Source organism: Ophidiomyces ophidiicola (assembly GCF_022830035.1).
Source record: "Ophidiomyces ophidiicola strain CBS 122913 chromosome Unknown scaffold_14, whole genome shotgun sequence".
Taxonomy (NCBI): domain Eukaryota; kingdom Fungi; phylum Ascomycota; class Eurotiomycetes; order Onygenales; family Onygenaceae; genus Ophidiomyces; species Ophidiomyces ophidiicola.
In genome coordinates this window covers 45,980-62,972 of record NW_026054654.1, presented here as the reverse complement: position 1 = coordinate 62,972, position 16,993 = coordinate 45,980, and the positions used below count along the sequence as shown (strand labels likewise).

At 49.2% G+C, this 16,993-nt stretch overlaps 5 protein-coding genes across 5 annotated transcripts; 3 read left to right on the top strand and 2 right to left on the bottom strand.

Annotated features, from left to right (window-relative positions):
• Positions 1-176: 176 nt before the first annotated feature.
• Positions 177-3,123, bottom strand: LOZ57_003813 (uncharacterized protein; the record flags this gene model as incomplete). Its single annotated transcript, XM_049252861.1, has 2 exons — positions 177-2,333; positions 2,401-3,123. The coding sequence occupies 2 exons, from the start codon at positions 3,121-3,123 to the stop codon at positions 177-179; spliced, it is 2,880 nt and encodes a 959-aa protein (XP_049108030.1).
• A 1,191-nt stretch (positions 3,124-4,314) lies between these two features.
• On the bottom strand, positions 4,315-6,313 carry RAD7 (UV-damaged DNA-binding protein rad7; the record flags this gene model as incomplete). Its single annotated transcript, XM_049252860.1, has 4 exons — positions 4,315-5,318; positions 5,381-5,546; positions 5,604-6,122; positions 6,296-6,313. The coding sequence occupies 4 exons, from the start codon at positions 6,311-6,313 to the stop codon at positions 4,315-4,317; spliced, it is 1,707 nt and encodes a 568-aa protein (XP_049108029.1).
• A 678-nt stretch (positions 6,314-6,991) lies between these two features.
• On the top strand, positions 6,992-10,380 carry RAD16_1 (DNA repair protein rad16; the record flags this gene model as incomplete). The annotated part of the gene is made up of 11 exons (XM_049252859.1): positions 6,992-7,007; positions 7,071-7,927; positions 7,980-8,309; positions 8,358-8,466; positions 8,525-8,599; positions 8,654-8,712; positions 8,767-8,987; positions 9,042-9,088; positions 9,148-9,274; positions 9,329-10,081; positions 10,149-10,380. The coding sequence occupies 11 exons, from the start codon at positions 6,992-6,994 to the stop codon at positions 10,378-10,380; spliced, it is 2,826 nt and encodes a 941-aa protein (XP_049108028.1).
• Positions 10,381-11,444: 1,064 nt separating this feature from the next.
• atg6 (Vacuolar protein sorting-associated protein atg6) lies at positions 11,445-13,074 on the top strand (the record flags this gene model as incomplete). Its single annotated transcript, XM_049252858.1, has 2 exons — positions 11,445-11,526; positions 11,576-13,074. 2 exons carry the CDS (start codon positions 11,445-11,447, stop codon positions 13,072-13,074), a joined length of 1,581 nt encoding a protein of 526 aa, XP_049108027.1.
• A 1,757-nt stretch (positions 13,075-14,831) lies between these two features.
• LOZ57_003809 (uncharacterized protein) lies at positions 14,832-16,688 on the top strand (the record flags this gene model as incomplete). Its single annotated transcript, XM_049252857.1, has 2 exons — positions 14,832-15,586; positions 15,647-16,688. The coding sequence occupies 2 exons, from the start codon at positions 14,832-14,834 to the stop codon at positions 16,686-16,688; spliced, it is 1,797 nt and encodes a 598-aa protein (XP_049108026.1).
• Positions 16,689-16,993: the final 305 nt, after the last annotated feature.

The window sequence follows — 16,993 nt, the reverse complement described above, 5'->3', positions numbered from 1 at the left end:
AAACAGTAACAGGAAAAAACAAGGAGATATCTAGATACAAAATCAATTACTTCCCAAACTCAAGAAAATATGTATTAAATTTCGCCATTTTTTTTGGAAAAAAAGGTCCATTTCTCAGCTGTTTTCATTTTATGGCAGAGTATCTTCCCCCTGCACAAACTCTGCTGATTGCAGTCTCAGAACTTGTTTGTATGGAACAAATCTCCCAAACTAGACGACCCCTTTTTAAACCGCCAACCACTCTTATTCTTCTCCCTCGCCTTCGCCATCTCCGCCCACCCTTTCTCGTCATCGTCATCTTCATTAGCATTCTTTGCCGACGAAACCAGCCCGCTCACCGGCCTGATTGTGCTATTCAGCGGCTGCTGTCTAGCCTGCGGGCTGGGGGATATAAACGACGAATGCCGCGCCTCGTTCAACCATGGGCGAGGGGTTGACGACGTGAAGGTAGATGAGCGGTTTTGCAGCGGCTGTATTGTTGATACAGGGCGATAGCGAGACGCGGTTCCAACGTTGCTTCGCTCCGAGGGTGCTACTGACGGCGCGTAGCCCGGTGCTCCCATTGCTGCGCCATTGCCCATGTTGCCCGACGCTCCCATATCCTGGGGGGAGGGGAAGAATGAGGATCGTCTGTTCCATTGGCCCATGGATGGGTCAAGCATGCTCATAGTTCGCTGGTCTGCCTGTGGGGCAGCAGATGGGAAAGTATTGAAATTCGATAACATTGAAATAGGACGTGGCATGGCACCACTAGGAGGCTGGAGAAGGTTTGGGTTATTGGCTGGCATCGGTTGACCAAGCTGCATACTTTGCATCTGCATCATCTGCTGCATCCATTGTATCTGCATTTGCATCATTTGGGTCATTTGTTGGGATACTTGGATCTGATTCTGGTCTCCTGGAACCATTGGCATCTGCGGCCCTGGAATCGGTACCCCTCCAATCTGTGAGATTAAACCGCCTTGACCGGGGGCAGAATTCACCCCAGGAGTGGCGTTGGGCATGTCGAAGGTGGCTTGAGCATTCGGGCTGCCCCTTCTCATCGCTCTTGCACGCTCTTCATTTGCGATGACACCGACTAATCCGCCAGGCGGCAAGTTTGGCGCCGATCCTCCATAAACGGATGGCGATCCACCTCCCATGGCGAGAGATTCTCTCTTTGTTTGGTTGACAAGGCCTGCCCCGTAATAAGGGTCCTGGGGCAAATTTCTCGCGAAAACGGGTAGGGTTTTCCGTTTTGGGAGTGGTGTGTCACCGGCAACAGATGGAGGAGTGTGCAAGAATGAAGATCGCAAATTGGGATTCGAACTGGAAGAAAGCAACTGAGACGGAGGTCTGTTCCTATTTGGAAATCCATGGGCAGCCAGAATAGCAAGAGGAACCTCATCATCCTCGTCGGCACCAGTGCTTTGCGCTCCAGGTGAGGTCTCCGGCATTAGAATTGACTGGCGATTCACATTTCCCGCTGGGGCTGGGGTTGCGGCATCCAAACTTTCGCGCTTCGCCTCGAGATTTGGAAGCTTCATTTGTTCGCCTGTAATCTTCATCATCTGCTGTCTATACACCGACAAGTGAGCTTCCTGCTTCTTTCGTTGGTTTGCTGCTTTTCGTTTCTTCTCGGCTTCATCTTCTTCTTCTTCTTCTTCTTCCTCCTCTTCGCTGTGGTTATCTGAAAATATGGACGATGCATTGCTCGGGCGTCGCATCAGCTCTTGTTGTTGTCTATAGCGCTCAAATTGAGCGGGGGTCATTATTTTATTCGGCTTTTCGTCATTTTTCATTGCCACCTCTTCATAGCGAGCGGCGAGGCTCGCCTCAACAGTAAGGGAGTTGTCATTGTAGCTAGAATTAACCGGCTTTATACTCGATTCTGCCGACATCGGCTTTCGACTTCGGGAATTCAGCGGAACAGTGGTAAAATCCTTGTCACTGCCATACATGGATGATACTTCAGGGTCAGGATGGGGACGTTCAATCGTAACCGTCGGCATTGGAGGTCTATCTGGCATTAAAGTCGCATTGCTAGAGCTAAGAGAATTGTGATCCTGGCTGGTACTGGAGCTTGCTGTAAGGTTCCTACTACTATTAGCAGCATTCCGGCTGTCGTCTTCGGAGAAGCGAAGTTTATTGAATTGCTGGACAAGGCGACTTGATTGGGGTCTCTCGGGGGAGCCGGATGAGATCAGCCCGTCTGCTGAAGTCTGGCTATTGCTAGGGGATGGCTCTGGCACTGCAGTTGTAGGCTGGTTTGTACGGATAGGAGAGAGCAAAGCAGCATTATCTCCCTGTTTGCCTTTTCGCGGTACTTCGGGTCGTTCTAAGGGGGTAAGCTGCTGTTAAAAAAAGAAACATTAGCAGGAATAGCAATAAACAAAGAAGTACGCAAAATGAAGGCCATACTCTCGGTGCCGACGTAGGCGACGGTTTCGAGTCAAGAGTAGTCTGACTCTTCCTCTTCTCAAACCCTTCAAAAATATTCGAGAAATCATCCGACATGTCTAAATTCAGATCCGAATCTAAGAGCCTCGGTGGAGTGGCAGTGCTATTCGTACTTCCTGTTAATGCGCGTTCTCTTGTGGTAGACTGACTCTGTCGCGGGGTGCTTGGGTTCGGAGGGACGATCTTGGGAGGTCTGCCGCCGAACGAGAATGTCCTTCCCGCAGCACGCCAGGCAGAGGCAAAGGAGGATTCGGGGATCGGAGGGATTGGAATATCGTGGGCAGAATTGTCGGATGGTAAGGTGGACGACGAGCTGAATTTCGCTGACGACGAGCTATCGTACAATCTGCCGGGCGACGACGAGTTGTTTGTGCCTCCACTCCCAGTCGAGCCAGTCAGCTTTCCAGCTCGGGGCCTCGGCGGATGATTTTCTTGGGCATAGTGGTGGACACTGGGGGGCCTTTCTATGCCGGCAAAAATGTTGTCCGGATAAGGATCGTCCAGAGAGGCGTTCCTCTGGGGCCCGCTCAGGCGGTTCAAAGCGGTAGTGCCGTCGAACGACTTGCTCCCTCCTTGCGGGCGCTCGAACACTCGAAAGGAGGGCTCTACCGGAGCCTGCACCTCCTCCAGCGCATTGCCTGACGACTTTCGACGCGCAAAGCCTTTTGGAAATTTAATCGGCATGGAGAAAACACCGGGGTAGGGACGGGAGAGAGGGTTGAGTAAGCTTCAGTAGCGACGGGCAAACCACGGAACCGAGTCAGGAGCACAGTCCCAGGCCCAGGCACAGAGGGCAGACGGGGGGCGACGGAATTGGGTTGCTCGCGAGCTAGGCGGCGGATGTAGGCGCTGAGGGCATGAGGGGTAAGGAACGGGCGACGAGACAACGAGCGAGCGAACGCTGCAGCGACACAGTGAGATTCGATCAGTCGTGCTAAAAGACAGTCGGGGAATGCATGAAACGATGGAGGTTGGCGACAGGAGAGTTGTGGGCTGGCTGTGCAGGGTTCACAGCAGAAGCTTCCAGAGATCCTCCGGCGTCGCGCGCGCGTGTCGCAGCAGCAGCGAAAGAAAGAAAGAAAGGAAGGAAGGAAGAGAGAGAGAGAGAGCAAAAAGAAAGGCAGCAGAAAAAGAAGAAGGAGGAAGAGGAGGCGATTGGGAGCACAGTGTCACTGAATCCCCGACGACTGGTGGGCAGGCGAAGGAGAAATCAGGCGGCAGGCGACGGACGTACCTTGTGTAAGACAGTGATCGCCGTCGCAGCAGACGAAGCGAAGGGGCGGGACGAGTCGACCAGCAGGCCAGGCGACGGGGCAGGGGAGGGGAGCAATGGCTGGGCGAGAGGGCGGGTGAAGGGGCCGAGAGCAGGACAGCGCGCTCCGGGACGTTGAGGTGTCCCTTTTGGCGGTTGGTGGTGGTGGGCGGGCGCCCGCTAACTAGTCAGCTCACTAGCTATGTAGGTAGTTAGTTAGGGAGTGGGCGCGCGGGCTGGTCGGCGGCGATCGGGGACAATCACAGGCGCACCATCAAAAGCACCATAATAATAATAATAATAATAATAGTCAGTCAACTAACGAACTAGCTCGCCAGCCCAATGCGACGATGCGGCGGCGGGCAGAGGGAGCCAGCGTGGCGACCCCCATGACAGCGCCAGGACGCGGGCGAAACGCCGCCAATGATGCGGTCGACTCGCTCACGTGGCGGCGGTTGGGCAGGCCGCGATACATCGCTTTAGATAACTACCGAGTACGGAGTACGGCACTTGTCTATCTTTCTGCAGCGTGGACAGCGAACTAGCTACAGAGAAGCTACAGCTGGTTACGAGCTAACTATCCGTACCTACCGGGTACCACACGGCCACAGCACACCCAACCATCACACGGTCTCCAGCAAGCTGTTGGCGTTCACGCCACCAATCAGCGCCACTCCCGCCGGTACCTGGGGCGTGCGGATGTTGAAGCATGCAAACGCCGTCACCTTCGCCAGCGCCGGGCAGCACCGCACCATGCTGTTCACCAGGAAGTCGTCTACGATCGTGTGGAACGACACGTCGATCTCCCGGAGCCTGGGGTACGTGCGGCTCCCGTCGAACACCGCCGAAAACGCCGCGAACGACACATGCCGGCACGAGCTGATGTCCAGTCGCTCCACCCTGTCGCCCGAGTGCTGCATCAGCGCCTGGAAGCCCGCCGACGCTAGCCCAATCGCCGTCTCGGGCCCATCCGGCGTCAAGCTGTCCAGGTGCCGCGCCCGCGACACGTCCACCACCCGCAGCCCCGCGTTCTGCCATCCCGTGAAGAGCGCCGCGTACGCCCTGTCCAGACACACCGCATTGTCCGAGAACCGGAACTTACTCAGCCGGCTGCACCGTTGGTGAATCGTGTCCAGCAGCAGATCATCTGCCAGCTTGAACCCCTGCAGTGATAAGGTCTTCAGTTTGGGCCCGACGTTGAAGACGAGCGTCTGCAGCGCCTCCATGGAGACTTCCTGCATCAGGTTCAGGGAAAGATGCTCAAGGTGCGTCAACATTGAGATCGCGAGCACTGAGTCGTTGCTGGGCCTCCAACAGTCGCGGATCTTCAAGCGCCGCAGGTTCGGGCAGTGCTGCACCATGTGCCTCACCATCTGGTCTCCCATAGAACAGTCTAGGTTAGACAGCTTCAGGCTCTCTAGCCTAGATCCACAGGTTTCAAAGAACTTTTGCCAGCAGCCATCAGATATCAGATTGGCGGAATCCAACTGCAACTCCTTAATATGGCACTCCCGTTCCATTATATACTCTATGACAGGATCTTTCAACTGGCCAGCAAAGCGAAGATTGACCTTTTCAAGGGCGGGCATGAACGTAAAAATCTTCTGAAAATGCTCGGTTTCCAGTTCTACACTTCCATTAGCGAAAAATACTTCTTTTCCAAAGCCGTAATGAAGGAACTGAACCCACTGGCACAATCAAAAATCTCAATGCATTTAACATCGCGGCGAAGAAAAAGATCCAGTGTTCTTGGTGTCAAAGCACGCCTCTTGGAGAGAATCTGGCTCAAACGGTGCAGCAGCACCGGTGGGAGGTCTCCGAATTCTTCAATATCATGTATATTATCCGCAACTTTCTAGACAACTTATCAATTCGAGATTTCGCCAACATTTTCCAATAATAGATCTCATACCTTAATACACAGTTCCAAGAGGCTAAATGCACCTCGCTGGGCAATGCCATCCAGGAGCTTACTAAAATTTTGGCGGCGGGTCCTTTTCGTTGGTTTGCGGGCCTTTGCCTTGGCTTTCTTGTCTTCTGCTGTCTGTTTCTTGGAGCACTGCACACAAAGCAGGCCGCCATTAGGCCCCGTCTTGCTGTAGGGGGTCACAGTAAATCGCTTGCTGCAGATTTCGCAATTTGCTAGCTGTCCCGGAAGGGATTTCTTCTTTTGGTACATCATCTCCCCGAACTCATCGTCGCCGTTGTCGATGTTAGCCTTCTGTTTCTTTTTGGCCTTTTCTGTTGCTGCATTTCGGCGAGTCCGTTTTCTGCTAGTTGTCACAACTTCCTCGGAGTCCCCGTCCTCAACTTCTTCTGCCACCGCGTCCTCCTCGTCGTCTTGAGGAATGAAATCTTCCTCTTGTTGGCCAGCTTCAGCAATTCGTTGCTGATAACTCTGGCGAATCTCTGCTGCTGAGATATTATGTGCCTGTTTGTGTTAGTCTCCTAAACAGCACGAAATTACAAGAGTATTGCTGATGATGCATGTAACGATGTACACCAAAGAAACTCCAAAATTCGGCAAAAGTGCTCGCAGACTCACCGCAAGGAAGTCTGTAAGTGCGGAATGGCTGCAGATAGACTAGTAAGCAATGAAACTACTATTCGGCCTGATGACATAGTTCTACATACGGGCCTTGTATGTTTCTCCTCGGCCGATTGCTCGCCCTGTTGAATGGGTCAGCACATAGTTACTCGCAGGCGCCAGCAACTTCGCTGGCGAATCAGAGGCACTCACATTGTAAAATGCTCACTCTCCAAAATCCACGCTTCACAGCTCGCTGGTAAAAACGATTGACAAGTTTCACGCTCACCCTTAATTGATTTACGGGTCACGTGGGTTCGCGGCTCGTGTCCGAGAATTTGCCTTCACGCGTTGGCCTGAGAACGACGGCTAGGCAACAACTCGGCCCAGACGTGAGAATCTGGGCTTCTTGATCTGTGGGTGTGAAGCGAGGGTGCTTTTACTTTCCTGTCTTTGTCCAAGTGCTGGTTCTTCAATGTGCAGACCAGAAAGCTTGCGACCCGTCACCAGCAGCCCCTGAGACACTTTGTTGTTTAATGCTTGCCACCTGAAATGCTTTGACAAAAATTTTGATTCCTTCCTGTTAGGCTTGCTTGTGTTGTGCAACTGGATTTGAATGCTCTGCTAGCCAGTGACCTCTAGCTTAGTAGGAACCTCCCATTTCTGTTGTTGTTTTGGCGGGATCTGCCTGGGCAGTTGCCGACAGACTCTCCCTAATTCTGAGCATTTTCATGCGGCAAGAGTGAGATATTCTCCTCCATCAAACAAGCACCATGGCTCCGAAAAAAGGTGAATATAATACTAGCCGACACCTGTCTGGCTTCAAGCACACACAATCTAATGCATCGTCAGGGAAAGCTCCTAGAGGCAAGCCTGGTGGCTCCGCTCCACCGCAAAACGAACAAAATCCCACGGAGGGGTCTAGCCTCTCTCTCGCCCCGCAAAATCGAACTTGCACCGAGTTGCAAGCCATCGCAGTTGAAATCCGGCCATTGGCTTCTCTCGCCATCAGTCCTTCCTCATGCTCGACCAGCGGAAGTGCCCATAGTACCTCAGGCGGCTACAACACCCCTATGACAACAACGAATCCCACACCCACTGAGTCTGACAGCATGCCTTCAGCCCGTCCGAAAAGAGTTAGTGCCTCGGTTCGTGCTCTGGAATTACGAAATAGCTCATTAGGTCTCGGGACCCGCCGTAAGAGAGGTACGAAGGAGCTCATTGTGCCAGACTCGTTGAGCGAGAGCTCTGATGCACGTTTGGCCCTGGCTTTACAGGCAGAGGAATACGCCCAAGATTTTGACCCAAAAAGGAGAAAGATCTCGACTTTTTCTTCCGGCAACAGACGCGAAGTTCAAAATTCCACGGATGACGATGATGCGGATTTTCCTGATCTCTCGTCCCCTTTAACTAACGATGGACATCTTAATCCGTCCAAGTCTACTCATCATACATCAATGTCACGTACCATCTCCCGCGTGATTCGGGATACCGAGTCCCCTCTCACGGATATTGATATCGGAAACAGCCCTATCGACTTTAACTATAGCGATGACTCCGAGAATTGGAATGAATTTCATCACTATGGAGGTCTCACGGAGTCCGATGTCGACAGTCTCGATGGTTTGAACAGTGACATTAACAATCAACCCATCCCGAGTGTTACTTCTTCAATTAATCAAGCAAGACAGCGAAGACGTCTTACAAGAGTAATTCTCGATTCCCAAAACCCTATAAACAATATACTGACATTGTCTGCAGGCTGAAAAGGAAAGAAAAAAGCTTGAACAGCAACATCCAGCTGTCGAAACTATGTGGGAGGATCTAGAGAAAATTAGAATTCTAGCTCCCCCGCCAGCACCGCAGCCGTCGGGTATTTCTCGCAAACTGAAACCTTTTCAACTCGAAGGGTTGAGTTGGATGATGGAACAAGAAAAATCAAAGTGGAAAGGAGGTTTGCTTGGAGACGAAATGGGAATGGGCAAAACCATCCAAGCTGTCTCCCTTCTCATGTCGGACTATCCTGTTGGAATTCCCTCCTTAGTCGTTGTTCCTCCTGTCGCGCTCATGCAATGGCAGGCAGAAATAGAGGTACGTTCTTTTCCCGGAAGTCATGGGTCTAATACTAACTTTCCCCAGTCGTATACAGACGGCAAACTCAAAGTTTTCGTCTATCACGGTTCTAATTCGAAGGTAAAGAATATCACGGCTAAACAGCTCAAATCCTACGATGTTATTATGATCTCGTGTTCGTCTTCTTCATCCATTATGAAAAGTCAGCATGGATTTAACTGACATTTCCTTAGATTCTGGTCTCGAATCCATGCATCGCAAAGAAGTCAAAGGCTGGACCCGTGGCAAGGGACTTGTGAAGGAAGATAGTATGTCATCAATATTCAATATTTCATACAACTTCCATTTCTTACATGATACAGGCATTATTCATTCTATTCGCTTTCATCGCCTTGTTCTTGATGAGGCCCATAACATCAAGGTATCACAAATAAGCCTTCACATAATTCCTTGCCCGTGACTGACTCCATTTCAGCAACGTACTACCTCCGTGGCCAGAGCTTGCTTTGCACTAAAAGCCGAATATAAATGGTGTCTTTCGGGAACTCCCGTTCAGAACCGAATCGGCGAATTCTTTTCGCTGCTGCGCTTCCTCGATGTCAAGCCGTTTGCATGTTATTTCTGCAAGAAGTGTCCTTGTGAACAATTGCATTGGTCACAAGACGAACATAAACGATGCCTTCATTGCAACCATACGTACGTCCGCTTTTGATTCTACTCAAATTTGTCACCATATTTAACACATAGCAGTGGATTTGATCACGTTTCCATTTTCAACCAAGAGATTCTTAACCCCAGTACGTCGACTATCATATATCTTCGTTTGCTATAGACGGTTACCATTGACACTATCTAGTAACTACACCCGGCTCTTCGGGTAAACGAAAAGACGCGCTAGACAAACTACGTTTGATCACCGATAGAATTATGTTAAGACGAGTTAAGAAGGACCATACTTTTTCAATGGAATTGCCACCGAAGAGGTAAGAATACCTAATCTTCTTAGCCTGAGTGTTTATTGACTTTGTATCTAAAAGGGTTCAAATCCACAACGAATTTTTTGGTGAAATTGAACGCGATTTCTCAACTAGTATTATGACAAACAGCACAAGACAGTTTGACACTTATGTCAGTCGTGGCGTCATGTTGAATAACTATGCCAATATCTTTGGTCTGATTATGCAAATGCGTCAAGTTGCAAATCACCCTGATCTCATCCTAAAGAAACACGCCGAAGGAGGTCAGAATGTCTTAGTTTGTAGCATCTGCGACGAACCAGCAGAAGAGGCCATACGCTCTCGGTGTAAGCATGAGTTCTGTCGTCAGTGCGCAAAGGAGTATATTCAGTCATTTGAATCCCGTGGCGAACCAGATTGTCCACGGTGCCATATTCCACTTTCCATTGACTTTGAGCAGCCAGATATCGAACAAGAGGAAGGCGAAGTTAAGAAAAACTCGATTATCAATCGTATCAAGATGGAGGACTGGACGTCATCGACTAAAATTGAAATGCTTGTTTATGATTTATACAAATTGAGGAGCAAAAAGCAAACCCACAAATCCATCGTCTTTTCGCAATTCACTTCGATGCTTCAGCTTGTCGAGTGGCGACTTCACCGGGCTGGTATCAGCACCGTCATGCTTGATGGCAGTATGACTCCAGTTCAGCGACAAAAGTCAATCGAGTATTTCATGAATAACGTGGACGTAGAGGTCTTCCTTGTGTCTCTAAGAGCTGGTGGTGTTGCTCTAAATTTGACCGAAGCTTCTCGAGTGTTTATTGTTGACCCGTATGTTCCACCGCTGGTCTATGCAGCTTTCGCATTGGATACTAACTCAATGTGCGTGTTTAACTAGATGGTGGAATCCCGCAGCAGAATGGCAGAGTGCAGATCGTTGTCATCGGATCGGCCAACGTCGGCCATGTGTAATCACCAAACTCTGCATTGAAGATTCTGTTGAATCTCGCATGGTTCTTCTACAAGAAAAGAAGGCCAACATGATTAATGGAACGATTAATAAGGATCAGAGTGAAGCTCTAGAAAAACTAACACCGGAGGATATGGAATTCCTGTTCCGTGGAACTTAAAGTCATTTTTGATGGTTCCCGGACCTCAAATAATGGCAAAAATCAGGGGATTACTGATGGGGAAAAAGAGGGAGGATGCTAATGCCACGCATAATAGGGTGAAAATATATTAGCATTTCCCTTTTGTTGATCTTTTATTAGTTCGATACATTTGTAATCTGGCACCTCGATATTCCCACCAGATACCCGATAAAGGGGCTAAAATAAATACAATGTCCTCGGTTTTTTGCGGGTCGCGCAGAGTGTACTATTGTTTATTTTTTATGTATATCTATACCCCATACCTCCTTATACATGTCATTCTTGTCGCTATGTTAGTATCCTGTCTCTCTATACAGGTATATTGAACATTCCCACCCCTGCACTTGCTTTATGTCTGATATGCATCGCCTAAAATTGAGTCGGTTTGGAGATGGGAAACCGGCTGTACATCGCTACATTGTGCTACAAGTTCGAATAGCCCCTGACCTTGATGACTTTAACCATTTGAACATACTTGAGATTCCCACGGATACACAGAACAACTACTAATTTCATGGAATGCCTTGTAATGAGTGTCTGTAAAAAGCATCCCACATCAACTTGTAATGTTTGTCAATCTTTCAATTAATTTATTTACGCAAGGCCTGAGTCCGCTATGAAATGCTTTGTTCTCAAATTCAAAATCACAAAAAATAGCTCAATACCTCTTAATTCAACTTTGACGAGCCTTAATTGCCCAGCAATTTTCAGCTATTTAGGCTTCACCCTATATAATAAAAAATCAAACAAACTTTATGCGCTTATAAGCTTCCCATGGAGTAGTTACTTAGGCGATTCGGCGGCTATGGCGGCAGTCGCGCTAGTTAGTCAGTCAATTAACTAGTTGGTCACCGTTAGCTATGTAATGCAACCACGGAGTACTTCGTATGTCTTAGCATTTTAATCAACGGAACTTCTCAGTCGTTATCTATATCATCTTACTTGTAACGGCATTCCCTCCCATTTTTACCTGGCAAAAAGGGCTTGTTATTTTGTGAATCTTATGCCCAAGCGCCTAGCTTACGAGCTGATTGCTGCCTGCTATGTATTGCCAGAGCTGTCGCATCCCTCTGGTAGAGTCATCCCTCGACACTCTCAACCCTGCGTCTTTTGATATTCTCATAGGTAGGCAACCGCCTGGATTAATATTAGGCCTATTTATCAATATTTATAGCTTCAACCGGTAAAATACGCCAGCCGCCCTCGACCAAAACTGTCCGATCTCCCCTAATCCCCGAAGATCGACCTCCGAACCGAGTAACAGCACCCTTGTATGAACGTGAAATTCCACAAGCCCGCGCCTGCGATGGCCAGATACAGTCGCCAAATTCCAAGGATACCGGCATGTCATTTGTTGTTCTTACGAACTCCCAAGTCCTCCCAACACAAACAGTTCTAGACACCAACAATACCCTTACAACTCAACCAGCGCAAAGTAGTTTGCCAGAACATTTAGATCTGAAAAAAAGAGTATATGGAATTGATCAGTCCAATCCCCACGTGGAAAAATCTAGGCACCTATTTGAGATCATCTCTGCTCGATCCGACATTGACCAGCCAATTTGTATGGAGTGTACTGAGCTTCTTGTGAGCGGCATGCAAAAGCAGCTTTCCACGGCAACAAAGGAGCAGGATGCATATATCTCTTTCTTGAGAAATGTGGGCGTTTCCATTCCGTCTGAGGATGAAACTAGGGACGCTGAGCGATCCTTAGAAGCTGCTTTGAAGGCCGAATCCAGTCTGATTAAAGAGCTTCTAGCGCTGGAAGAAGAGAGTGCCGCAATTAACATGGAGCTCCTAGCTCTAGACGAGCAATGCCAGCAACTCAGTCAAGATGAAAGGCAATTCTGGCAAAACCGAAATGCTTTTGCACTTAGCCTAGGAGATTTTCAAAATGATCGAGACATGCTCAATGTTAAGTATGATCACGACTCTCGACAACTTGAGCGATTACAGCGCACAAATGTCTATAATGATATGTTTTGTATCGGCCACGATGGTTATTTTGGTACAATAAACGGGCTTCGACTAGGCCGTCTTAACAACCCTCCAGTTGAGTGGCCTGAGATTAATTCTGCTTGGGGTCAAACTGTGTTACTTCTTACAGTCATTGCAGACAAGTTACAATTCCAATTCGAAGGATACAAACTCCATCCATTAGGCTCAACATCAAGAATAGAGAAAACGGAAGTGGACCGAAGCTCTAATGCTCCTGCGCACAATTCCACTGGTTCAAAAGTTCGCACGGCGTCCCAAAAAGTGGCCATGCTGGATCTCTTTTTCTCTGGCGATATTCCTCTGCATCTTCCTTGGCTTTACCAACGTTTCAATGCTGGGATGGTCGCTTTTCTTGAATGCCTACATCAGCTTGGTGCTCATGTTGAACGCCCCGGCCTGATAACAAATCAATCTCCATCAACAGCCACAGCACAGTGCATGAACTGTAATTCTCAGAAACAATGTGGCCATATTCCAACCAATCATATTGGTTTAAAGCTTCCATATGACATCAAGAGAGATAAAATCGGAGATTCAAGCATAAAACTTGGTTTCAACCAGAACGATGAAACATGGACTCGTGCTTGCAAGTACACACTTACTTGCTGCAAATTTCTGCTGGCACATGTGAGCAACATTTCCACGGCGAAAGTCGACAATACCACAGCTTCATAGCCATTAAACGCAAGTTTAAATCATTGTGCTTTGATATAGCGCCGGCGCTGATGAGGCGGTATGATTCTGGCTATACAATCTCAATCGCAGTGAGCTAATACTGAAATGTTTACGGAGAATATTCACCCTACGCTCATTATGGTTGTATATGGCCGGAGATATCCCGTCCGCTTCCCGAGATGACAGAGCCGGAAGAGGAAACGCGAAATAGTGTATATATCCCGAAAATAACTACACGCCCGTTTTTTGGCTTACTACCCGATACACATTCCTTCACTTCATAAGGAAGTCCGAGACGCCCGTAATGACCAAGGCTCAACAATGCCTTTGCCCGCCTCTCTAGGTTGCTTAATCCTTTTGTCAACGGGCTTTTTTCCTCCTTGCAGTCACCAAAGTGCGGAGCTTCGTCTTAAGAGCAATTTAAACCCCAAGTTTCTGGCCTTTGTGGTTTGGTACCTAATCTCTATATCAAGCTAGGCCCTCTTTCTCTGTAGTACAGGACGGTGTTATTACAAATCCATGAGAGGCTCATTAAGGTATTATGGATTACCTTATCTCTGAAGCAAGAATTTCGCGGCAGTTTCTTTCAAAAACGCTCCAAGGTTCTAGTAGAGAAACGATGGGATCTTCTCTTCTATAGAATCCCTCACGCAAGGAACAGCCTTAGTACTCCAAGATTCTCCGTATTCTTAACAATATTGCCTCTGTGACCTCATGATAAGATACGTAGCCGTATGCTTGGATTATGTATACTTTAAATACAAGGATGGGTTTTTGACAGTGTGTATGCTTCATCTGGCAGCCCCGCCCTCACTAAGTAAAAATATACTGACATCTTCAAGGCAACAATCGCGACCTTTGCACCAGGGAAAGTTCGCGCCTTGCAAACGACCTGTACCCCATCAGAAAAGCTCCCCAGACTGGTTTTGGCGCTGGGGGCTATCTACCCTCTTGGCAAAGAGACGTATCTGTTGCTTTGATGTTCTGAAGTGGATCCTGAGCCCACCCGAAGCCGTACCAGCCCGGCTGGCAGTACTAAGTGAAGAGCAAGCAGTACGATGCCGGTGCGGAGGATACCCAACTGCGGAGTACTTCTTACATACATAACCCCCATAGAAGTCGTAGCGAAATAGGATCCGGAATGGTAGCACACCAGACAAGGATGATAGATGTGCTCCGTATTTGTGCTAGGCCGCATCCCCAAGAATGCCCGGCGCCCAGAGAGAGGCTGTTCTGGTCACCGGGGGTGGGGCGGGGGCTTAGGAAGGAGCAAGCGACGGAGTGGCTGATGCCCGCCCAGCCAGCCATTACGCGGCGTATCGCCAGCGTGGGCGGGGGGGCACCCAGAACAGTAGCAATGCAACCTCGGACGCGACTGGCAGATCGAAGCGTGTGTTGCCAGCCGGGCGCAAATAAATTAGTAATAATAATAATTATAACAATCCCCAGCCTTCCGGACCGACGCGCGCCGCTGGCTGGCCGTCCAGCGGAGCGCCACGCGGGCTAAGCTTTGCGGTGACGGAGGCGCTGCGGCTTGATCAATGGACGGTGTGGCTGAGCCCACGCGCGCGCCCACACCCGCTGCTTTCCCAGCTTGGAAGGAATATTGGCGAAGGAACTGCCGGAGTCCGGTTAGGCGTGGCTGCGGCCGTCGAATGATTAATAAAACAAATGCTTCCCGCCAGGTCCTCGCCTGTTGACCTTCCGAACCAACCAGCCAGCCAGCCACCCCCTCGTCGAACGGCCTCTTTCCACTGATGGGCCTTTTGCACGCGGCTCCCGCGCCCCCAGATGCGGACCGCGCAGACCGGCCATCAACCGCTGAAAAAGCCACCGCCAGCCATGAATCCCAGCCTGGCCCTGCCGGCGGCTTTGACGAGACGCCCTTCCCGGACGCGCCCCCAGGGTTCACCCTCAGGGTTACTATCCACCGCGCCCATCACCTGCCGATGGGTGACTTTGGCACCATGTCGTCCGACCCGTATGTGGTGATGATCCTCGATACAGACCTGCCACGTCGCCACAAGCAGGATCCAGACATGACCTTCCGGACCCCTACAATCCAGCGTAACATCAACCCTGAGTGGAACTGTGAATGGATTGTCGCCAATGTGCCTGCCTCTGGCTTCCGTTTAAAGTGTCGGGTGTACGATGAAGACACCGCTGATCGCGACGACAGGCTCGGCACCGCCTACGTCAATGTGAGCAAGATCGATGAGCAGTGGACAGACATCAAGGAACAGTCCTTCCGCATTAGGAAGAAGACCGCCAGTAATAGGGCCTATTTGCTCCGATCCATTGCCGCAACGTGCTCTAGAAATATCAGTGTGAAAGGCGAGCTCGTCGTGAGCGTCGAATGTTTGGGCAAAACTCCTGGGGAGGAAGGCGGTCAACTGTACACAGTTGGTCCAAATTATTGGACACGACATTTCTCGCCCATGATAGGGAGACTGGTTGGCACCAAAGATTCCGTGCAGTCGGAGGCCGGCAAGAGACCAGTGTCGAGATACAAGTAAGTCACAACCAGCAACGTTCCCCGCCGCAGAGAGGTGTTGATTGCTTGTCGCATTAGTTTCCAGGCCATTCAGATCCAATTGACTGGCCCGGTTCCTTCGAAGCTTTACCATCGGTATGTCGAGTTTCGGCCGTTTGTTGCCGGAATGTTCAACGCTCAGAGCATCCGTGGCCGCCTTCTGAATCATACTCTTCATCATCAGCACTCGAGGATATATGCATTCGATCGGTCCACCATGTATGGCTCATTTGACACCCCCTGTGTTGAACTAGCTCGGAAATTCCTCGAGTTTGTACATTACGATCAAGGTGGTCGGATATTTACTTATGTTCTCACTTTGGATGGACAGTGGCGGTTCACAGAAACAGGGAAAGAGTTCGGAATCGACTTACTGAGCAAACATACCATGCACAGCAACGTATCAATCTATGTTGCGTACTCTGGCGAATTTTTTGTACGTCGAATTTGCTCGCATCAACAGCCACACCACCAGCAGGACGAGAAAACAGACAATTTGGTCACATCTGATGAAGCGCATGCGCGCTCCGAATCCACTGCCAACAGTAATGGGGCGGAACAGCTTGTCGTCATATCAACTAATCCTGCTGATTACGAACTCGTAATTGACAATGATAGTGGTACATACCGTCCAAATGCGGCTTTACTGCCACTGCTTAAGGAATTCCTTGAGAAAAACTTACCATGTCTCAATATCATGACCCTCGATTGTCAGAAAGATGCTGAGAAAATGGGCAAACTGAAAGATGAACAAAGGGAGCGCAAAAAGGAGGCCGGTCGGCATATTACATATCTACAACGCCGAGCCAGCTCAGCGGCATCCTCGATTTCTAGCTCAGATGAAGAGAACCTTGAGCGACGAGCGGGTCAATCGCAACAACATAAAAAGCGGCACCCTTTGGCCCAAGTGTTACATCATGCTAATCATCCTAAATCAACGTATAAGCAATGGCTGGACACAGGCCACGTTCGTCCTGTTTCAGTAGCTGACAACCAACCTCGGCCAGCAGCAGCATCCAGCCTCTTAGCATTACCACAAGACACACCACCCTCACAGCGACCTCATTCTGCCAGACTATAACGAAGATTTTACCCGAAAATCCTATGTATTTAGGTTTATTTGTCACTACATATTTTCTTGGGTTTTTTTTTTATTTTTATTTTTTTTTTCATCCACTTGGCGACTTAGCGAATACTCATTTGCAAGTGCATTCTAAGTTGCATCGAAAAAAGCCATGAGAATATACTTATTGTGTTCTCTGGATTGAGATCTAAATAAGAGGACTTCTTATCTTTGTCTTGAAATTGTTTAGTTGAAATTCTTACCAACTATTCCTGCAACACTCTGCTCCTGTTAAACATTCTAGGAGTTGAGCAAAAGAAAAA